Below are 23,765 nucleotides of genomic sequence, written 5' to 3'. Positions count from 1 at the left end.
TACTTCGATTTTTCGTCTTCAATAACCCTTGGGGCACGAACATCTGTATGAACCGTTTCTTTCACTTCTTTGTTGAGAGAGTGCTCTCTTGAAATAAAGGATTTGGCGTGCGGACGTGTTGTATTTCCATGCGCTGTTGCGACTACGAGGACGGCATTCCCGGTGTTAAAATAGTAATGCAAAATAATCGTGGAACATTTCAAAGTATATGACTTCAAATTCTTTAGACGACTATAAGATTAATTATATTCTGCTATTAGCATAATAAATATGACATATCTTGTAAATTCCGTCTGATACATTTTCATCGTATTCTTATGCGTTGCTGTTTTTCTAACTACAGCGTACAAGAGCTCCTTGCCTACGATCTGCCGAACCCAATTTCGAGCATCGCGGACGTCGCAGGTACCACCAACGATAATGCCATTGTCGTCTTTGTTCACCGAGACCTCTGTCCGTAACCTTAACTTCATAAAACCTAGTTTGCTATTTTTCTCATAGTACCCAAGCGCAAGTGTTTCATAAGTTTCGATATCAAACGGATGCTTTACTTTTGCAAGTTTTTGGCCGACAACGAAGGTTGAGGTTGTAGAAATGCTTGTTGGCTTGATTTCTGCCTTTCGGTCTGCAGGAATATCCTTTTTTAAACAGATCTGGAATATTTTTTTTATGTCAGGGCTGGAATGACTGTAAATTGGAAGCCTTTTATCACCCCTGTAATGGACAAGATTAGGCAAATCAATGTCAAATGAGTAAGACGTATTATCATTTTCACTGTTCTCATGAGTTGACTGATTCGGGATCACTGGAAAATGTGATAATTTTCTTCGCTGTTTCCTCTTTTTATTGTTGGAAAAAAGATTTTATCGTCCTCCGTGAGATCCACAGTTTAGTTCTCTCGCGCTTTTTTCTTCTTTTCGTCGTTTCCCGATAAATTAGTTTTTCTTTTGGACATCTAGAAAAGCGGGTCATTTTTGTTATGTAAGTGCTCTTGTTTCTGCTTTTTTCTAGTCAGATGCCTTAAAACAGTTACGCATGCAGTTAAATATTAGTTTTGGATTGTCATCTTGATTACTGATGATTGACATTCTTGCATGACCCTTACCATGACCAAATTAGTTGGTAGATAATAATACCTTGTCACTTGAAGTACACTAGCTCACCGGCTGATAATATTTTCATATTGTGTTCAACTCCATTCAATAATTGTTACGTATTATGCTAGCCTCATCGAGTAATTGTATAAAGTATTATAGGAAAAATTAAACCTTGAAATAACCTATTGGAATAAACTGTCCAAAATTAAAGGCGTGTGCATGTGAATCTAGAATTCTCCATTACAATTTACATAAACAACGTGTCATATATTAAGGTAATGTTTCGCGAATATTTCACTCAATTTAAAATAAAACATTTGCTAAAAAAGGATTTGGTGAGATCCTGAGGGGAATTCCCCTGTCTCCCGGTTCTCCCATTCCACTGTTCCCTGTTCCCCGGAAAAAGTCTTGTGCAGCCCTACTTCGATTACTGCTCGCCCCTGTGGGATACTTGTGGCAATCTGCTCAGAGATTTCAATTTAGTTGCAAAGAGTTCAGTTTCGTGCAGCGAGGGTTTTAACAGTGCAAATTATGAACCTCTTGAAACTAGACGGTCTGGTGCTAAGTCAGTATTAATGTACAAGATACTTAATAACCATACTGCGCCCGCTCTTCGGGAGTCTTTCGTGAGAAGAGAAATAGGATCCCAAGGCCGAATCGAGAATACCTTAAAAAAGTTTCAAATATAGCCGCGCTATGCTTTGGAATCGGCTCACAAACGAAGCAAAATCAGCTGAGTCGCTCGTTAGTTTAAATCAATTGTTGTTGCACACTGAAATGCATCCTAGTTACCTGTGTGTGAAACCTATACTGTATTCTTATTACTGTCTTAATAATTAAACACGCCCCTCGTGGAAACCAGCCTAGAGTTGATGGGGCTGGCATGTTTCTTGCAATTTCCACGTTTTCATGCGATTTCACTTCTGTTCGTGAGCTTTCGTTCGTGTTCATAATTTTTTGATTCCTGTTCACTCGTGTTCGTGATCTTTGGTTCGTGTTCATGATTTTTTGACTCGTGTTCATTCGTGTTCATAATTTTTTTATTCGTGTTCACTCGTGTTCGTGATCTTTGGTTCGTGTTCATGATTTTTTGACCCGTGTTCACTCGTGTTCATTCGTGTTGATGATTTTTTAACTGGTGTTCACAAGCGTTCATATTTCTTGAGTCGTATTCTGACTTGTGTCCACTGGTGTTCATTCGTGTTCACTCGCGTTCTGACTCGTGTGTTGTTTTTGAACAGATCATGGCAAGAATCGAACCTACGCTTTTGCGATGCCGGTGAAATGCCCTTGCCATTGAGAACGTATATTTGACTCATTTTTCCATCCACTGTTCCTGGCTGAATTTGAAGTGTGTATAATACCACTCGAAATTAAGACCTTTTAACCTATTTGATTCTTGATAATACAATCGCGTTCTTTCAACAGCTCCGTTTTAACCGTGTACTTAAGGGTAGACGGCTTGGTAAAGGAGACAATAAAACCTGACACGAGTGGATCATTTCGGTATGACCAAAGCTGGTTCAGGATACTTAGAACATATCATCGTCGTCGTCATCATCATCTCTGCCTTTGTTTTCCTTCACATGTTCACATCGTTTAAAAACTTCTTAATAAGAAACTTTCGCTTATCAACGGCACCTTCTATTGCTTCTTCTTGGTCAAAATCATCATTTGTAATAAACATATTTTCTTATGTACCGGATCTTTCTTCAGTTGTCTCATCCACAAATGGCGCTTTAAATAGATATTTTCTAATTCTTCCTGGAGTCTAGCATGGCATTGAAGTAAGCTTTCTTTTTAGCATAGTGCTCATCAAAACCACTGTTTATAAGGCTTTCTTTCATTTCCTCGAATACTGTGTTACTTCTATGTTATGCTTCTTCTATTAACGGCATCCAGGGATCCAATTCTTCTTCACATTCTGAGTCCGTTGTCGTCGAACTTCCAGATTGCTGAGTGGAAGTGGTCGAGACATCATCTTGGAAATCACTTTCTTGACTGTCCGAGTCTGTTTGAGACATGTTTCTTTCTTGTTCTCGTAGTAGGCAATACTCCCGTTCGGGTCTGCGCTGATTGTAACTGCGGCTGAAATATCTTCTGCAAAATTGGCAGCTCATCCCCTTAGCACTAGAAGTGTGTAAATGCCTTGTTATCGAGCAGCAACGCAGTTTTATGAGCAGATGTCTGCTCATGTGTAGTTATGAGGATGTGCTAATCTGCTCAACGGTACTTTTTCCTAGTCCAGTACATTCACACAAACTAAAATGTTAGCAATCCCTTATGTACTTTCTTCGTTTCCCCCTAGATAGAGGTTGTTCGTTTGCAGTGCTTAGGTAAACATTAAAGTTTCTCTCCATCTCTTCTTGATAATAAATTTCTCTCCATCGCGCTCTAATAAATTTTCCAGACACTCCTCCATATCGAATTCCTTTGGTTCTTTACTCTGTCGAGGTACACATATTCCTTTCTTACTCCACTTTAACCATCTCTTGCGTTCCTCTGTGCCCATATCGTGTACTTGGTCGAGATGATTTGCTAACCTTGCTAAATTTGTACTACCACAGCTAAACACAGGACAGCTCCTACGAGTGCGACGCATATTTAGATGATTGCTCAACAAATTCCTAATAATAATTGGCTCATTTTTTTCAAGTCAGGTATTTTATTAGGCCCGTTTGGGCCCTATATGGCCTTATATGGCACTATTAGGCCCGATGGCCCAATTGCTGCATGACTAGGCGTCCTAACCCGGACAAGTCCGGGCTTTTCAATGCAAACTCTTGCTTACGGAAGAAAAAGTCAAACGATCTAAACAAGAAAACAGTGTAGTGTCCGGACAATATGTTTAAAATATTTGTAAAATTGTTCTACTTAATTACATTGTTACAAGCGTTAATACGTGTCTTAATTTATGCTTCAAGCATCGCGTTGTCCATAACACCAATATATATTTCGATTCGCTCTAAAAATGCACACATTTTCGCATTCGCAATACCCCCCTTTTTCCTCCCTTTGAGGAGTTTGGGCCTGAAATATCTCATTGAGCGGATGAGCATCTGCTCATGAGCATTTATGAGCATGTGCTCATAGGCCCGTTTGGGACTTATATGGCCTTATATGACCCTATTAGGCACGATGGCCCGATTGCTGACTGCATGGGCATCTTAACACCCGAATATGGACAAATATTCGATTAAACATTGGGGAATAAATGTTCCCTTAGAACATTCCTCTGCAACACTGCAAATCTATACGTCGTATACGTACACATCTTTTTATTATATGTATACGAATATAACGCCCATACGATATGTGACCTTCCACGGGAAAACGTACGTTAACGATATTTCGTTGAAACGGCAAAACGAACGGATAACGAACGGGTAGTGAACGATCTGTAATAACGTTTCAACGAACCCAGAAAACGTTTTGACGAATTCAGCTAAAAATGTGAACGTTTAAAGTCGAGAATACGAACGGATAAATAAACGTTCAATCTGAAGCCGTTTGAACGATTTATGTTTATGAACGGTTTTAACGAATTTGTCTGAACGCCTGTTGCGCGTATAATTGACGCAAGATATTATTGACTAATTTATCTAATTAAAAGAATAGGAAATATTTTCAAACAAGTAACATGTGTTGTTCCAAGTATGTGTGTACATAAATAGCTATACCTTCATTTGAATGTTTAACTAAAATTATTAGCTATACTACCTAAATCCCATTATTTTATACTTTATATACATATATACATTGGCGTTTTGCATCAAAATTCGGGTTAATCGTTAGAAAGCCTTCAGTTATTAGTATATATTATCATCGTTATGTCAAATTAATGCATCATCTGCAACTATACCCATCAAAATATTCAGCGCGTGTTCATTTGCAACATCGTTACAGGTTTTGTAAATTTTTCCACGAACAAACTCTATGTATGAGTGGTTAAAGACATATAAACAAAGACATACAGGCGATACAGCATGCATCCGTTTTATTAACACGGCTGTAAACCGACAGTAAACAAAAATTGCCGTCTCAGTTTGGTTGAGTTTCAGCTACTGGATACATACTTTATGTTAAACTAAACACAAGAGATTCCATTGTACACTTTTGTTTATACTCTTTGACGCGCAAACGATTAAATTAATTAGCGCAAGGATCAAGTTGTTTACCGATGATAACCAAACATTAATACAGAATATCGCATACGCAAAGTTCGTTTGTATGCGAACCAGCGTAGTAACGTGTGCTTGCATGCTGTCAAAACTTATTTGGTATAAATACTACATTAAATATCCACACCATTTATACACATGAAATCCACATTTCAATTTCAGCAATGCATTGCGGTAATAAAATATTTAAAATATAGGCTTGGATATTTACCTAGTGCACACAATATGTTCCGTGCAGCAACACCACACTGTTATTTTGAGGGAGTTATTTTAACTCCTAAAATAGGAGTTACGAAAAAAGGTACAGAATAACTCATTTTTTGGAGTTAAAAGTAACTCTAGATTTGGAGTTAAATAATAACTCCGTTTTTGGAGTCAAAATAACTCACTTTTTGGAGTTAAAAGTAACTCTAGATTTGGAGTAAAATAATAACTCCGTTTTTGGAGTCAAAATAACTATCATGTATAGGAGTTAAAATGTAACACCTAAAAAGGAGTTAAAGAGTTGTAACTCCACTTTTGGAGTTATAAATCATACATCTAAAAATATCTAAAAATACCTTCACTTTGTCCACTTTGAAATGTCAACATTTACACGCCATCTTGGATAATGATATTCGTTGCATAGCAACAAGGCAAATGACATTCAATTCAATCCACACTTATTCCCCAGTACTCATATATGGTAACAAAAAGGCCACTCAATTGTTTTAAAAATACTGACTCTGAGGGATTTACTTCAAGAAACGTGGATTCAACAAATACTGATAAAATTTCTACAGGTAAACTTGATGGCAAATTTTATTTAAGCCCTTCTTTCGAAATATAAAACATGTAGTTCATAAATAACCTTTGCATGATTCATTATAAATTTCAACAACATGCATAAAAGATGAATATAATCAATAAGTATTTTTTAACTATAAAAGAACAAAATGTTTGATTGTTGACATTATTTGCACAGTACAATATCGAATATATGGTTTGGAGACTTTCTCTTTGTTAGGCATCAGGATTTGATCTGTACATGTCAGTGTGACATGTCAGATTTTATTATTGGTGCAACGTACCTTACATATAGGTGTCAATATTAAAGTTATACAACTATGAAAGCATTTCCATTTGCTTAGCAAAAATATCCTACACACATGAGAAATAAGAACCAGATTTGGCATTATGAGGAACAGAAAACATTGAGCTGAGCTGTTTTATAAATTATTTGTCTTAGAAGTTTCCAAACCATATCTTCTATCAACTGTGATTTAACACAAACATGCAGCTACAAACAAACTAAATCATCTCACAAAAAAGCCATGTCTTTTAGCAATCTATTAATAGAAACACGCTTCTTGGCATCTTCAAAGTTGCCAAGAAGAGTAGCTTCAATGAATGAAAACAAATTTCTCCCTTTGTTAGGATACTTTATATTAAAGGCATAATAGGCTGCAAGTAAAACAACCAAAGCATTAATAAGTCCAGTATTGGGAAATTTTATAATAACCTCTCCTTCAGCTACCAGATAGAGTGGGGTGATTGAGCCATACTGCCCAGATCCAATCAGCTTGGGTGCCACAACACTTTCAATCACCTTATCAATTGATTCATCATCCTGAATGAAAAACATTACCAGTTTACTAAATAAATACACAATAAATAGGTTTGTATTTTTTACATGGAAGACTAAAAGTTTTTGAGCATTAGTGGTTTAATTAAACACTTAAGATTTTCAAGGATTATAACTATGCAATGATACTTACTGAACAGATTTTGACCACAGGATCATATCTGTTTGTTTTTTCCCTGAGGAGTTGTTGCACCAGCATTACGGCTCCATCCTCTTCAATTTCTGCAATGAATGTAAAACAACATTTCAAAATATTATAGAGTTGCAATATGTGAGCATTTGAATGTTTGAAGCTACAATGATATGTCCAATAAATAATGTTCCTCTTGAGAGCATTATGTCCTGGAAAAGTGAATAATGCTAACTAAGTCCCAAATACATTATTAATGATTTTACTAACTAGTCGATCGGATCAATACACATATATATATATATAGGCAAAAATGTTCTCCATGTTTACTATACTTACCCTTGACGGGTATATTCTAGCTCACTCATTATGAGTGCCTTGGGACCCTAGGTGGCAGTGTGTTCCTTTCTCCTTTTAAACTGCCACCTAGGGTCCCAAGGCCTAGGCACTCATAATGAGTGAACTGGTGAGTGAAACGGACAAATTTGTACATTCTTATAGGTTTGAATATGCCCGTCATGGGTAAGTATAATAAACACGGAGAACATTTTTGCCTATTATTATATGTTGTTTTCTTTAATTTATTACCTGTCTTTTTTGTGGGAGAATCTGTAGTTTCTTCTTCCATTAATTTTAGGATGCTGGCGATTCCTGGAAACGCCTTCACCTTGCTTTGAGCCAGACTAATGATTTTTGGTTTCACATTGTTCCTGAAAATGGCTCATTTTCCGACATTTTCCAATGGAGCTTGTTGCCCTCTCAAACTCTGCCTTTAGCTACAAATGTATATATAGAATAATACCTGTGAATTACTGTAACATTGAAAAAAGTTTTTTCACACAGGCTTCAGATCCCGCAATAGAATAAAATAAAGTTGGATTGTTGTTGGATTTATTGTGTATGGAGATAACAGGAATTACTATATACCTCAGAAACCAGCCTCAATGCTGGATACTCTGCCAGAAGATCTTTCAACGTAGTGGGACTGGACACGACTTTGTTCCGTCGGTATGGATATGTTAGCTCCATTAGTTCTTTTATTAAAGCGACGTTTCTGTTTTTTTTTTCGCCATTTCGCGTTTTATGGCAGCGAGGTGGTCCTGGCACGTTTGCGTGGTCTCACCTTCCACCAACGCAAGCGGAGCATCATCGGCCACCTTGTTCTTCTTCGTTTGAACACCGATCATACAAACACCGCTCTGACTTTGATAGCCTCTTTTGGTTTTTCTTAGGTTCTTAAACCCGTTCTTTATCGACATATCCCAAGATGACTAGAAACAATGTGAATAGATATGACACAGTGTATGTTCGCAGTTGATAGAATAAACATGGTTTGGACACCACCTAAAACTACAATACAACTCATTATGTTGAGGTAGACTTATGCAAAAGATTGTTTCTTTCTCATCACATGTCTATTGTATTTTGCAGAGATAAACCAATAGCAATCTTTAATTAACATATTTTTCAAGTCAAGGTTGAGGAGCTCGGAAAGACGAATGGCATCAATTTTGGTTAGTTTAGCTAAAATACAATAGACACGTGACGAGAAAGGAACCTTTTTTGCATAAAGCTGGACAATAACATAGTTAATGAGTTGTATTGTACTTTTATTTAGTCTCCAAACCATATATATCCATCAACTATGTTATGATATAAGTAATTATTGGTAAGGCCGAACCCCTATAGGTGAAACGCCGCTCTTCTCATGCGCCGAACCTAATGCAAATGAGCTGGAACAAAACTTATTTATATGCATTAGGTTCGCCGCATGATAAGAACGACGTTTTTCCTAGGTCTAAGCTTGAATGCAATATTTTTCACAATCCTGTGGTTTGCATTTTTTCTGTTGAGCTTCCAGTTAGTGCAGTCCTGAGAAGGATTTGGTCCCTTTTAAAAGGGAATAGAAACGTCAGACAACACCAATTTCAACAGTCAGTCCTTCTTAGAACTGTTTTTACCTGCATGGTAGATCAACAGAGCAAACATGTGACGATAATCATGCTTTAAGACCATTCACTTTATTGAAGCGTAATTGGGGGATTCCTAAAAACTTGGGAATCGACCATTCAAAAGTGACCTTTAGTCACTGATCCAACAATAAAGGAAACAATATGATATAATAATCTCCATTCAATATACATGCAGTATATAAGCGTATAATTTTTTTGCCAAACTTGTCAACGTTTTTTGTTTAATCGATTATGCTTCTTTAGAATTATACCAAAATCAAAGCATTGCATGAAGAAGTTAAGAAACCGGTAAGTTATAATCACATACTATTCCAGAACCAATCTTGTCCGCTAAAAATGGATATTTTGAGATGATTTTAAATGCCACGGTCTCCCTCTCATGCTTTTTTGGGTTCATGGTGTGAACTTTAATGCTACTGCATATATCTCTGTTGAACTCGTCCCGCACGTTTCCAGGAAGGTTTTTTCTTTCCAGGGCTGCTGTGACTCTAGGCGAAAACTAAAATGCAAAATAAATATATAGTTATTCAATCTTTACGACTATATATGTATATGCACCTTGAGGTACATAAGGCTTGGGTCGTACGTTGATATTTCCGAGTCACTTTCCGGTAAAGGTGATTGCTTTATCTTTCAGGCTCATGATAAACTCAAATTTTAGGTGTTTTACAATACACAAGGCCGAAGCTGACCAACACAGTATTTGGATTTTTTGTAAGTATTACACATAGACATCATTAGTGTATATAATTACGAAAAAAAGACGTAACTATATAATACGTATGTATATTTTGGTGGGTATATTGGCTGAGGAGCGTGTATCTCCTAATCCTCTCATACAGCCTACCAACCTGCTTTGAAATTTTACCTCGTCTGGGTCTGGTCAGGCTGTTTTTACCAGCGCGAAGACACGTTTTTTATCCTGATTTCGCGAATGGTAAATTATACACATGAAATATTTATTCATGCAAACAAATATATACAGTATAGGAACGATCGCTTTTATGAATACATGCATTTGTCTATCAACGCACAGTAATAGACAAATCTGTTTGGACGAAGCAGAATGGATAAATCTCGTATCTTTGTGCGCTCCAAAGGTATACGAATTCCAAACGACGCTCATTGGCTAATACAAGCTCTAAAAGGATACGACATTTTTTTAAAATGGCTACGACAAAAAAAGGATACGACATTTTTTTTAATCTGAGTGTAGATATAACTTCAAAGACAAAATCTTTGTTCCAAAGGTCTCTCGGGGTACATGAGATTTATCCCTCTCAGCCTGGTGGCTGAATTTGTATCCCTCTCAGCGCGAAGCGAATACGAATTCTGTCACCAGGCTTCGAGGTATAAATCTCGTGTACCCCTCAGACCTTTGGAATAAGTGTTAGTACACGTATACCACCCAAATAACCCTCTCTTCATTAGATTCTTATGACGAATGAATAATACATACCCTTGCAGGCAACTGATAGGATGAAATCCATCTATCATTATATTGGATCGTATCTCCAGTCTTCTGGAAAGCTGGCCGCGGTACGATGCCATCTGTTGCCGTCTTGATTTTTTCGAGATGATCAGGCACCGAGCTCACAACATCATCCACTGATGCCATACTGTGAACTCCCGAGGTATCAACGATGTCCGAGGTATCAACGATGTCAGAGGTATTTCCGCTATCAACGATATCCGAAAACGAGGTATCAACGTTATCAACGATGTCCGAAAACTCGTCATCTAGAGGCGTTTGAGAAGCTCGCCCGGTGTTTGCAGCAGGCTGAGGACTAAGAGTCGTCGTCGATTCGCGTATTGCTCTTTTAATTTTGAGTACTTCACCTGCTTTGAGGCCACAACCTTTGAGCAACTCGTCACTCGATTCGCGAAGACATTCAAACGTGTCCAACTATATATCAATACGATAATTGATAAATGCATGGGTTTATACGTAAACATGCAGGTCTAAAACTAAATGATTATAATTTTATGACAAGCAGCTACAGTAAACTGAAATCTTTCTTGATGAAGTATCTTTCCTCAATGTCGTCAATTTTTTATTTTCTCTGCTTTATAAATATTTTGTGGGTCAACGGAAGTATTATCGAAGTCTTGAACTGGCAAATAGCTGTGTATATATAGAGGCATATAAACTAAAATAGCGGGGTGAAATTTAACCCAGGATTAGCAATAACCTAACTTTGAACGACTGCATTGCCATTCACTGATGTATGCATGTTAAAAATTATTGAAAAACAATGAACAATTTGAAGTGATCGCTACCAAAAGTTCTCCAGAAAGATCAATGAAGACTTGTTAAAATATCCTCAATTTTATTCGGATACCGAATAGCTTAGTATGGCCAGATTTTCTGTTGGCTAATTACCAAAGCAACCTATCAAAATTTACTAATTCAGGAAAAATATTCTTCAGCGTTGCCAAGTTCAAGACTTTATCCTGAGATCTTGGGAATTTTTGGGATTTTTAAGAAATAGAAATTTGGAACTTAAAAGTCAATATTTCTGTAAACACGATTAAAGAAATATATATACCATGCAGTCATATAGTTTTAGCCCAATCGTACTTATTTTGGAGTTCTCTCCGCTGAAAAACTTGTTTGAAATTTCTTGTCTCATGTTGCTTCTTAAACACAAGCTTTCAGATAATCCCATAGGGCAGAGGCCAAAATAATCATTACAAAAGGACTGGGGACTATGGACTAGGGAATATTCGGATTTTTTAGAAAATCTTGTAATATTTACCGTGGATTTTTACAACACTTCCAGTTTCCCACCCTCACGAAATTTTAAGTTTCATTCTCAACGTCGTACTTCAAAGCGTTGCCTTTTATCAACCTCGTACCCAGGGTCTTTTCTCTGTTCTCACGTTGCGGGTGTTTTTGTTCCCCCCAAGAGTGAGCACAGAGAAAAGACCCTGGGCCTGGGTACGTGGTTGGTCTTTTTTAAGTATTAGAATCTTTGGATAAAGAAATGTTCTACGCTTGGAATTCTACAGTTATTGGTTCAGCAAGTCGTAGACATAGTTTATACGTCGCATTTTGGTCGTGTCAAAACCAATGAAAACACCTGAAATGAGTTGATATATCCACGTGTATAGTGTAAGACACGGCATTTCAACACGCAATTTTCTCATATCAATTATCATTTCTACGTTTTTGCGCACAACGACACAATCATCGCAGTCGCCTGCATAAGCGTCATGTAATCGTATCGAAAGGGATCTCTAAAATAGTTATATGAATATTCCAACACACTGGTCTAGCCTCATCATTATTATCTGTTGTTTTTTGAATTAAGGTTGTGTCAATCTTTTTTATGACTCTGTCTTCGACTACATTTAATTATTACGCGCGCAGACTACTTTATACTGACTGAACTAATATATTCATCAACATGGAAATACATTCATCTTTTACTTAACTTTTGCACGAAATTATAAAACTAATAACACGTACTCATGCAATTACCAAAAAAGTAAAAAAATCAATGCCAGCAATCCTAGCCAATTCGATGCCAGCAATCCTAGCGAGCACGAAAACCCACGAACGACCCTGGGTACGAGGTTGTCGGCTTTTGTCGCCTGCATATCGCACATCGCCACATCGGTATGGCTCGCTAGTTAACGCTTTTTTCTAGGCAAACGTTGATTGAAATATTTCTTTTTTCTGCAATCATGGTTTTGTTTTCGAAAAATTGAATCAAATTCAAGAAATCGTGAGCAAAGGAAATTAAAAAGGAACTATTTTCGTTATAATGAAATTTTACATGACTCATGCAGATGTGTTCTTCATGCAGCTTGAGTTTCAAAATGTCTTCTTTTGATAATAATTTTGGTTTCGAAACTGGTATCGGATCTCAAACTATCGAAACTGGTAGTTTAGTTGATATCGTTAAAAAATATAAAAAAATATGTGCATTAAAAATATTGTTTTTGCATTTTCGCTTATCCGATAAAAAAACACGGATGGCGACGACTTCCCAGGACTTGCCCAAGTGCTTGGTTTATAATAGTACTACCTATCGCGCTACAATGTATTTTTTTGATATACTATACGGAAAAGTGTATGCATTACCGCCGAAAATAAAATAGAATTAAAGACAGACTATGAAAACGCCGTACTGTCTGAGGAAGAGTCGAGAAAAATGTGCGATGACCAAGATGCGATGACTCAGTATTCTCCTTTTATTCAGAAAATATTACCTATACGGCAAGCACTAATTAATTTTATATATTAGATTGCGTGTCGCTTAGTGAAAACGTTCGTTTTTCGCCCCAAACACGTTTTTATATTCTTTAGTGGAAGGAAACCAGTGAAAAAAAATCTGTAAAAAATTGCATATAGCACGAAGGCTTACCTCTTCATCGCACAGGATGTCGATTTTTTTCTCTGACACCATTTGAAATAAGAGCATGAAGCAAATTTTGTTCCATTTCCCCCCAAAAAGTATAACTTTTTGAAAACTTTTAAAACGTGTGAAGACCTTGCAGAACTGCAGAAGGATCAGAGAGAAAATGATGCACAAACAACTTCAAAAAACCTGTTAAACCACTTTTGACGTCAGAGATTTCTACCCAACAGCCCCCCCCCAAGAAAGGCAATCTTCTCTGGATTTTTAGATAATATTGCTCTGAACGATAATTTTGAAATTATATTGTGCTTAAGGCTGAACGTATAAATTATAGCACAAACAGATCCTGTAATTCTGCAAGTTTACTTCAAATTACATGAGAGAAAATGTTCTACCATAATCATCCCACCCACCCACAGGTCCGTCGATCAATGTCAAGTTCACAATAAATATGCAAGTTCAAGTTCATGCGTTTTCTTAATATAGCTCAGTGGTACATACGCAGTAACGCAGATCCAACTCCAAGTCTTCCACACACTTCTTAAACAAACGCACAACATGTATCGTTGTAACTTGTGCGTTCACTTTACGTCAGGTAGTCTTCGACTATTGATGTCCCATCTGGGCCGTGTCCACAAAGATGAGAGAGGTTTCCATGTTCTATGCGGGATAGATGGGTGTCCAAGGACATACAAAAACTTCTTCTCGTTCAGAAACCATATCCTTCGCAAACATTCCGCCGTCCTGAATACAGAAGCGGTTCCACAAGTTGGCCCTTTACCAGCCAGGCAACAATTTGAGAATGAAGATAACGGAGACCATGAACGCGATAATGACGACGCCCATGAGTTTGATTTTGAACGAGAAGTCGAAGAGGTCCGCAAATCAAACGTATTGTCGTTATTAAGGATAAAAGACGAAGGCAAAGTCCCTCAAACTGTCGTAGATTCAATTACGCGTACGACTACACAGATCGTTGACAGCAGTGTAGAAATTCTTCAGTCTGGTTTGAGGCAATGTCTTGATAATGCCGGTTTACAATGGATAACATTCCCGGGTTAAAAGAATTGCTTGACGAAGACAACACCATACGAAAACCATTTGAAGGATGCAATAATGAGGCGTCTCAGTTATCATACTGCAAAGATAATTTTGGAATGGTGGTAAGCACGTTTAAATTGATCAAAGTGTTTGTACTAATTGAACAAACAGTTTGTAGAATTATTACAATGTACTATTAATATGTATTCTTGTAAGTTTGCATGTATGGGGACTTAAATAATTCAATTAACTTGTATAGGTAAACCCCATAAGTAATATAAAATACTGCAAAGATTTCGTCCTGGTAACCCAAATAATATTGCACTGATGAAGGCACAGGTTAACGGACCTAAAGCTCTGCTGCATTTAAAACCATTTAAATCCATTTCAAAGAAACTACCGAACCTAAAGGGCACTTCTTCCTAATGCTTTCAAATGAATACATGTATTAAATGCAAGGTAACCAGGTAAATAACATACAGTATTGCACTTGCAGTACCACATGACATGAATTACATAACAAGTTACAGTACCTGAAGTAGAACAGGATATGTCTATATAGTCCATTATGTCCCCAAATTACAATGGTTCACAAGACCTGAAAAGAATAGCATGTAAATTTACCAATAAATTAAAAAACAATCATTATAGTTAAATTTAAGATGCTTTAAGTTTCTTTCCTACAATTTAGGAGCCAGAAAAAGTTGTCATGGGTAAATTCCATAAAAAGATCAGGAAGGGAAGCAGATTGGTAGATATTGAAAAAGAAGACAAAGCATACTATGTGCCTCTCATCAAAAGTATTCAACAACTTTTGAATAATGAAGCTGTTGTTGAGGAGGTAAAAATATTTGAGGAGATCTTATCTGATACCATAATACTATATAATCATAGTTTTATTACATTAATAGATTGATAACCCTCATGCTCGTCAGGATGGTTTGCTTGGTGATTTTTGTGATGGAGAAGAATTTAAATCCCATCCACTCTTCAGTACAGATATGTATGCATTACAACTGCTATTGTTCTTTGATGAACTGCAAGTCTGTAATCCTCTAGGATCACGAGCAAATACCCACAAAATAGGTGAGCAGGGGAATTATTTTGATGTGCATTCAGTATTATAGAATTTTCTTTAGATTAAAAATATAAAAGACCACTGTACCAGAAACAAAAATACTGATATTAAATAAAACATTACCTTGACTACACTTTGGGGAACATATCACCAGATAAGAGGTCAAGTTTAAATGCCATTCAGCTTCTTGCAATTGTCAACAGCAAACATATCAAGAAATATGGAATTGAATGCATTCTTGATCGTATTATGGAAGATATTATTCAACTTGAACAGGTATGGACCAGATCATCTAAAGAAAGAAAAGTGAATGTACTGAATCATCACTTAAAATTTAATTATAATTCAGTAATTAAAATTTATTAATTTCTTAATTTCTTGTTTTGGTTACTGTTTTGGATTAAAGATTTGAATTTCATCAATCCTGTAGGATGAAGGTGTTGTATTTACAATAAATGGCCAACAAAGATCATTTCGAGGAAGCATTGGATATATATCGGGGGATAATTTGGGTTCCCAGCTACTAGGTGGATTCAAAGAGGGCTCCCAAGCTTATCGTAAATGCAGGGAGTGCATGGGGATTGACGAACAAATACAAACAAAGGTGTGGAAATCCTAAAATTCAATACAGTGAATTGCTCATTATGGGCAAAAAAAATGTAGCACTTTTCATAGACACAGTTAATTTGTTGAAGTATAACATTAATTTATACTTTATAGTGATACAATAGTGATACAATATGTGATACAATATTTATGGTGATACAACAGCACCTGATAATTTGTATACAAATTGCATTTTTTGCATATTAATTCAACAAAGTTGCAAGGTAAAATCGCTCTGACATTAACAGATATAGAAACAGCTAGGTATAGATATTATGCATAATTATGGTAATATTGTATCACCATGTTAATACGTTACATTATTTGACCTTTTTATGTAGTTCCTTGAAAGCGAGTTTGAACTACGAACAAAAGATGGATATGAAATCCATTGCAGACATCTGATGCAATCCGAACACTTCAGTGTAATGTATGGGTTAAATCGAAGATCGGTACTAGGTAAATCAAGGTACTATCATGTCATTGGAGGACTACCAGCTGATGCCATGCATGATGTCCTGGAAGGCACACTCCAATACCACACCAAGGAAATGTTAAAGCATTTCATTCTGGAAGAAAAAACATTCTCCTTAGATGAGCTGAATAAGAGGATCGCTTCATTTGATTATGGGTATGTATTTAATAGTACTTTTGAGTATGTTTAACAGCTAGAATACCTTAGAATACTTAGTTAGAAATCAGTCTTTATTGTGCATTTTGATAATAAGATAATTGAAATATATCAGTGATAAATTTCATCATAAAAGTTAGCACAAAATTTACGCTTCGAATTTCAAAATAATATTAAAGTTAAAGACGGAAGGTTTAAAAAGTAAAGATTTCTAGTACTTATTGAGTTACATACAGGTGATCCTCAAAATAGTTTGAAGTAACAATTGCCAAAAATGTCACACGTGCTTTCACTGCTTTGTTACATTCACTGATTTATATTTCAACTGGTTCGCAAAAAACGGTCAAAAATGCACTCACTGAAGCCTAAACTCTATTTAACTAACGTTATTCGAATACTGTAAGTCATACCATTTGCTTTTGTGCCGTCTCTGGAGTCAAATATAGCAATTTCAATATAAAATTTGAGAATATGGTTCCTTGCAATAATTGATGACAACACGCTAAGGCGCGATCACGTGCTTAACGAGTATATTGGAAAACCAATAGCAAAACCAATAGTCCAATATTCTTTAGCCTGAAAGCATGCATTTCATGTGGATTACAGATCAGGGATGATCCTATTTCTAAGAATGCTATTTTATAAATTGCATACACAGTTATTACTTATACCTTCTTGATAGTAACGTCTCAACATATTAGAGGTGTGGCGCAGGGATTCTTCGGCTTCATTTTGATGTAAATACGCTATATTGCGAAAGAATATATTTACATGCATAGGTCGCATAGTAATACCAAATGCATGTAATTGATGCGATTCGGTCGATTTCCCATGTCCAGCGATCTGTCTCAAAGCATTATACCTTTTTAGAATATCATGATTAAAGCAAGTTTAGTTCTTTGAATTAATGCCACCAACATGCACTGATCCCGTTCTTGATACCTTAGGGGGGGGGGCACCGAAGAGAAATAGGGTTGGCAACTAAAACTTTTTGCCCCTAAAAGGGTGTGTAAAATTAAAATTGCTGTCAGATGAATCAGGGTAACAGGGTTGTCGCTATTTTGTACATCGATCTTTCTGATGCACCAAACCCAAATCTGTGCACAAATTAGTTTTTTAAGTATGAAATAATCTTTGGATAACTACTCAAAATTGATTCGTAACTAATGGTTAATAATAGATATCTATGTCTCTTATGGGAAAATACAATGAAGCTATAGAGCCATATAGAGCCATAAAAAACAGTGTTAAAATATTGGATTTAATGGAGTTCAGTAAAAAAGATTTTCCCCTTGTAATTTCATTTGCCCCCCCTGAGGTAAAAATAATGAACGGTCCCTTACCATGCCACAAGTATTAACTATCCTTAAAAAACATACATCGATATTCCAGGTACCACAATGACTCAAACAAACCGGCACCAATCTTGAGGCAGAAACTCTTGTCCAATGACAATAGCCTTAAGCAACATGGTAAGACGTAATTGTTGATCGAATTGTTAACCGAATATATCAAGAATATGAATTTTTTTTAGAAATTATTTAACTGCATGCATGCATGTCATCCTAATTTTGGTTTATTATTATGTCACAGCTAATGAGATGTGGTGCCTGGGCTTATTCCTTCCTCTTTTAATTGGAGAGTTTATGACAGAAGATGACGACCATTGGAATGCCTATTGTGTATTGCTGGAAATAGTGCGCATTATATTCTCCCCGCTGATAAGCAAAGAGCAAATGCCTTATCTCCAAGTCCTGATCCAAAATCATCATGAAAATTTCCGGCTACTATATCCACATGCGTCTATCATACCCAAGATGCACTACATGATCCATATGCCGAGGATTATGTTAAAGTAAGCTTATTTGCTTTATGAGGTTTCAACGTATTATTATACCCCTTCACTAATTACCCGATTACTGATTACAGATTGGGACCGCTCATCAGGATTTGGTGCATGAGGTATGAGGCAAAACACTCGTACTTCAAACGCTTGGCCATTTCATGTGGTAACTTCATCAATCTGCCGTATTCTCTGACAAAACGGCACCAGGAAGGGCTATGTTACCGCATTAACATGTCGGAAGGGGGCCACTCTACTTTTCTTCAAAAAGGAATTGATATTGGTCCAGGTACACGTTCATGATTTATTACACTAATTACATACGGCTATCAATTATGTATAACGTGACAGTTTTATGGTTTATTATGAAGCCCATAAGAACGGTTTATGTCATTAGTTTAAAAATCCCTCGACATTTCGTGACAAAGCCGTTCGTCATGAGAGGCCCAATGAAGGTCCGGCGAACCCACACTATTTGGATAATGCGCACTTATGATGTATACACTCATTTACAGTATTCCTTATTTAAATATTTTTAGGCACAGAAACGTATGCTGGAAATTTAGGCTACTATGATTTGCTTTGTGAGTCATATGAGTTTTGTGATGTGATTCCACAAACCTCTGTTTTTGAGTAAGTTAAAAATTTACGATTTTACATGCCGAACATACAAAAGAACAACTATTCAACAACTAATTCAATAGACCTTTCCCCCCTTTTAGCGTTCAAGCGCGAAATGCCTTTGCGCGGTAGTTGATTATTTGAGTCGTGAATTGGCCATATTCAGGAGCGATTTTGTTTAACAAAGAAGCAATAAGAAGCAGAGCGATAACGCAACTCAAAGTTAATTGATAATTAACTACCGTCACGCATAGCGCGCTTGAAAGCTAAATGGGAAAAGGTCTATTGCAACCTCAGTAAGCAATCCCTAGCCTTACATACATATACTGTATAAAGGCTAGATTCCACTCAGGATAATGATCCGTGGATTGGAACGGACATGCAGGAAAGTTTTTCTTTGTCTCAGTTGTGAGCTCTGGGTTGGAACTAATGACTTTAACACAAAGAAAAACTTTTCTGTCCGTTCCCATCCACGGATCATTATCCTGAGTGGAATCTAGCCTTAAGTATATGCATGGATGACAGATTTTTATCATTTTCCTCTTTTCTAATCCAAGAGCGAAGTGGGTTGTTATTGGAGGTACGAAGTACAAATGTAATGCAGCAGTACATATTGGATATGATGAGCATGACTGCCCATTATTTTGGAGAATTCACAAGATTTGTATAGTTGAGAAGAACTTGATGGGCATTCAGTTTGTTGTCGAGCCAATGGAGACCAACATATTCAACAGCCATTTCCAGTGTTACGAGGTTAGTCTTCCATCAGCCGATGATATGAAGATATTCAAGCAATCTGAGTTCAGCTGCTATATTCCGAAGCAAATATGTCGTCCATATGGAAGACGAGGTGGTACAAGGTACATCTGTACACGATATGATCTTGGCACCAATAGTTAGAGTCACATTACCATACTCCAGTTGTACACTGCAAAATACAAGTTTACAATGATTCAATACATGTTACTATGCAGTACGTAAATTAGCTTGTAGGTACACCACGTAAGTATTTAATACTTCGAAACTTTCGGTCTGTTATCCAGGGGCCGGTTGTTCAAAGCTAGGTTAAATTTTAATCGCTGTTTTTGTTCATATGGTTCTGCACCGCTGTTTGTTTCAAGAATTTACAAAATAAGGCTTCTATTGATCAACAAAATGTTTGTGAAAGAAATGTTCAACTTCATAAACGAGCGACTAAAAAATGATGTTAAAATTTGAGTTAAAGTGCAAATGTGCAATGATCAATGTAATTAGCCTTTCTTACGATGACGAATAGGTCGCCATTTTGGGGGCACATTTTTCAAAACCGTGAACGTGAGACCTCGTAACGGCGACTGTTGTAGGCTAAATTGTAGGCTAAATTTATTATTCAAATGGGGTCTGTTGATTTAAAGTAAATGCCTTCCATGCATGTTAAATATTAATTTTAAACCCATTTCAGAAACTGAAAGTACCCCAAAAACGTCATCATGAGAAAGGCCAATTCCACTGACGAAGGCCTGGGTTTTAGGACCGAAAGCTTTGCAGCTTTAGATACCTATGTGGTGTACCACTATTTACTTATTGCTTTCACCATGCAAACATACAAGAATATAGTGGAATTTTTTATTGTCTGGGCGCTTTCACGCGGAACTAAAGAAAAACAAAGAAGTGGAAAAAGGACAATGTGCACATTTTATAGAAATTGAAATGTGCAACATAATATGGTACTGTACTCCACATGCAGTTTTGCAACGTAGCTAACTTCTTCTGCCTATTAAGTGTAAAATGTACTTTAAACTGCTACTATAATTTTATTCGCTTGTACACTACAGTTTTAACTTAGTTTTTGTTGTAATATGTAATTGGCTGGTAAGAAAAGACATAAACACATATTTGCCTAATTGAAAATATACACGCCCCCACCCTAACATCTTTAAGCATGTGTCGTAGTATAATACTTGTCTTATCTATATTTGTTTATAGATAATAAACCAATATGTTTGGTCTAGACCAAACAATCATACATAGAACTTAATATCATGTAACAACATATATCCATACAAACAGTAACATTGTTGTTAAATGATTAAATTAGGTTTCATTGTATTAAGTAATGATGTATAGTTATATGTATAGTTATATAAATATATATATATATATATATATATATATATAATATATATTATATATATAATATAATATATATATATTGATCTATATAAATAAAGCTGCAAAGCTTTATTCGGTCCTAAAACCCAGGCCTTCGTTTTCTGAAGTGGGTTTAAAGTTAATATTGAACATATGAAAGCCATTTTTTTAAATCAACAGACCAGTTATATTAAGTAGAGTCTAAATTACATTTCTACTTTCAGTGTTCTGATGCAAATTGTATTTGTGTGTGTGTATTGGATTATTGAACTAAAAAACTTTGAGGGTTCTCACTATATCTCACAAAATTTCAATGAGTTGTCAGTTTTGCCTTAATTAACAGACATTTGATCAAGTGAATTAATAGCAAGCAACATCTGCATTGATAAATACCTACAGTTCCACATTGAATCATTAAAAATTATTAGTGACTTATCAAACTTTGAAATCACTGAGCAAAAAGCCAGATTTTCATTGTAATAGTTCCAGAGACTTGAATTAGAAGCAAAACCAGTTAAATGATCTGCCTAAAATTTTGTTTCCCTTACTTATCTTATTATCATTTGTAATATTGTGAATTGTATTTTTGAAAAGGCAGAACAGTAAAAAGCTCTAAATTGATATTAATTGTCTAAAAGGATCACCTTTTCATAGCCCACTTTTAAATAACTCTAACATCATTTGTTTCTTTTAACGTACACCAATGTTATTCACGGACGAAACATACAGTATAAACTAGGCTACTCATTATAAACTTGTCTATTATTTACATAAATATGCATGATGATAAGAGCATAAAACTAAATTTATTTTTAAGATATTAAAAGTTGTAAAGTTCAATGCGACTGGAATGTCCGAATGAAACGCTGCCTATTTTATAAATAACACTTTTATAATTCAAAAACTCAATAGATCATAGTCAGCCCCGTCATTGTTCCTTATTATATTATGGGGGAATGGCTCTGATACAGCTGAACAGAACAGCTTTAACCAGTTAACCTGAACTTAAATGCCGTGAGAAGAAACTTTACACATCGTGATTAATAAGAAACATATAAGGTAACATATAAGGTTTAAAAGTCAAATAATATTAGTGGCACAAACATTCGTAACTTTACTTGCCTTCTCCGTGTTTTTCACTCCAGAATTAAATCATTCATGTTTATAATAACAAAAAATTACAATAAATTATTAACCCGCTCCTCTTGCGCACGCCATTTTGAATTTTATTTAACTCCAAAAAGAGAGTTGAATTTCTTAACCACAAAAGGAGTTAATTCTGCATATTTCGAAGAGAGTTATTTTAACTCCGAAATAATAGTCAAAATTTTAACTACCCCCAAAAAAGGATAATAGGTGAGTCAAAATAACTCATAAAAGAGAGTTAGATTGCTTAACTCCCCCAAAAGGAGTTAATTCTGCATAGTTAATAAGTTCTAAAAATTATTAACTCCTCAAAGAGAGTTATTCTTACTCCAAACCTAGAGTTAAATTTTTAACTCCACCAAAAAAGGATAATAGGGGAGTTAAAATAACTCCCTGAAAATAACAGTGCAGTAGCCTAGCTTTAGCCGCGGTCAAGCTTGTCGCGGAATGTCGCCTATACACAGTACTGTCAGTAGCAAGTCACTAGCAACTAAGGGCATCATTACCTTAAGAATATTTTAAAATTTGACAATAATCTATTTTGTCGATTGCCTGCTGCAATGTCGCTATTTCTGCCGCCATATTAGTTACATATTTTGTGACCATACGATCACATATGCATGTGTTATGATTTTTAACCAGTATAACAAGTCGCTAATTAATACTTGTGATCTAACTAAATTATTGGTGGTCACTATATTCATTCCCCCCATATATTCGACCATCTACATAGTTAACTGTGTAAAAATGCCTAAGCTAACTGCATGAGCCTAACAATAGTGACCTAAAGAAATAGAACGCATAAATTAGTGGGATAATTTTCGAAATCTTCATTTCAAACGACCGCGGCAATCCGCAATCCTAAAGGTCCGAAAATCCGCCCTGCAAAGCAACTTAATACTCAACCCCGGCAGCAAGACAAAAGTGCACATTATTTTTACTAAAGCATATAGCAATAGCACACGGCCCATAAGAAACCGAGTTTTTAAATCACAAAGAGTGCAAATAATTTTTTTCTGCAAAGCTTATAGCAATGCTGCCGCCCATATAGAAACGACAATGCCAAATGCATGCACAGGGGAGTTTATACTCACCATTTTAAGAAACACCCGATCCTTAACATCTTCGAGACATCTACTTGTGACACAATTTGTGCCGCCTGCTTACAATAAAATTAACTAATCAAGATTTCCCCAGACAGATGATTAAGGCATGCATCAAAGCATCAATCCATTTTGTCTTGCGAAAACTTTTTATATCATATAATTAGGTATATATTTCAAGGTAGCATCTACCC

At 36.0% G+C, this 23,765-nt stretch overlaps 3 protein-coding genes and 1 pseudogene across 3 annotated transcripts; 2 read left to right on the top strand and 2 right to left on the bottom strand.

Moving 5' to 3' along the window:
* Nucleotides 1-6,071: 6,071 nt before the first annotated feature.
* LOC114543832 lies at nt 6,072-7,737 on the bottom strand. Its single transcript, XM_028562662.1, has 3 exons — nt 7,621-7,737; nt 7,036-7,124; nt 6,072-6,887 (listed from the first exon to the last, which is right to left on the bottom strand). Exons 1-3 carry the CDS (start codon nt 7,658-7,660, stop codon nt 6,579-6,581), a joined length of 438 nt encoding a protein of 145 aa, XP_028418463.1. The 5' UTR covers nt 7,661-7,737; the 3' UTR covers nt 6,072-6,578.
* Nucleotides 7,738-7,751: 14 nt separating this feature from the next.
* LOC114543831 lies at nt 7,752-13,420 on the bottom strand (annotated as a pseudogene).
* Nucleotides 13,421-13,909: 489 nt separating this feature from the next.
* On the top strand, nt 13,910-15,540 carry LOC114543835. The gene is made up of 3 exons (XM_028562664.1): nt 13,910-14,535; nt 15,105-15,254; nt 15,325-15,540. Exons 1-3 carry the CDS (start codon nt 14,413-14,415, stop codon nt 15,538-15,540), a joined length of 489 nt encoding a protein of 162 aa, XP_028418465.1. The 5' UTR covers nt 13,910-14,412.
* Nucleotides 15,541-15,631: 91 nt separating this feature from the next.
* On the top strand, nt 15,632-21,106 carry LOC114543833. Its single transcript, XM_028562663.1, has 8 exons — nt 15,632-15,767; nt 15,922-16,095; nt 16,439-16,728; nt 18,121-18,200; nt 18,322-18,583; nt 18,658-18,860; nt 19,111-19,204; nt 19,750-21,106. The coding sequence occupies exons 1-8, from the start codon at nt 15,741-15,743 to the stop codon at nt 20,090-20,092; spliced, it is 1,473 nt and encodes a 490-aa protein (XP_028418464.1). The 5' UTR covers nt 15,632-15,740; the 3' UTR covers nt 20,093-21,106.
* The last annotated feature ends 2,659 nt before the right edge of the window (nt 21,107-23,765 follow it).

The sequence above is a fragment of the Dendronephthya gigantea genome, unplaced genomic scaffold (assembly GCF_004324835.1).
Source record: "Dendronephthya gigantea isolate DGI-Jeju-01 unplaced genomic scaffold, DenGig_1.0 000564F, whole genome shotgun sequence".
NCBI lineage: Eukaryota > Metazoa > Cnidaria > Anthozoa > Malacalcyonacea > Nephtheidae > Dendronephthya > Dendronephthya gigantea.
This window is presented reverse-complemented; position numbering and strand designations above follow the sequence as displayed.

What these genes read in the sequence shown, in the direction of transcription:
- LOC114543832 (XM_028562662.1), bottom strand. Translation starts at nt 7,660, where the DNA reads ATGGAAGAAGAAACTACAGATTCTCCCACAAAAAAGACAG. An exon ending in TTCTCCCACAAAAAAGACAG is followed by an intron (nt 7,125 to 7,620) that starts GTAATAAATTAA and finishes CATTCATTGCAG; the next exon opens with AAATTGAAGAGGATGGAGCC. An exon ending in CTGTGGTCAAAATCTGTTCA is followed by an intron (nt 6,888 to 7,035) that starts GTAAGTATCATT and finishes TTTTTCATTCAG; the next exon opens with GATGATGAATCAATTGATAA.
- LOC114543835 (XM_028562664.1), top strand. Translation starts at nt 14,413, where the DNA reads ATGGATAACATTCCCGGGTTAAAAGAATTGCTTGACGAAGACAACACC. An exon ending in AAGATAATTTTGGAATGGTG is followed by an intron (nt 14,536 to 15,104) that starts GTAAGCACGTTT and finishes CCTACAATTTAG; the next exon opens with GAGCCAGAAAAAGTTGTCAT. An exon ending in ATGAAGCTGTTGTTGAGGAG is followed by an intron (nt 15,255 to 15,324) that starts GTAAAAATATTT and finishes TTACATTAATAG; the next exon opens with ATTGATAACCCTCATGCTCG.
- LOC114543833 (XM_028562663.1), top strand. Translation starts at nt 15,741, where the DNA reads ATGGAAGATATTATTCAACTTGAACAG. An exon ending in ATCGCTTCATTTGATTATGG is followed by an intron (nt 16,729 to 18,120) that starts GTATGTATTTAA and finishes TCGATATTCCAG; the next exon opens with GTACCACAATGACTCAAACA. An exon ending in ATGCCGAGGATTATGTTAAA is followed by an intron (nt 18,584 to 18,657) that starts GTAAGCTTATTT and finishes TACTGATTACAG; the next exon opens with ATTGGGACCGCTCATCAGGA.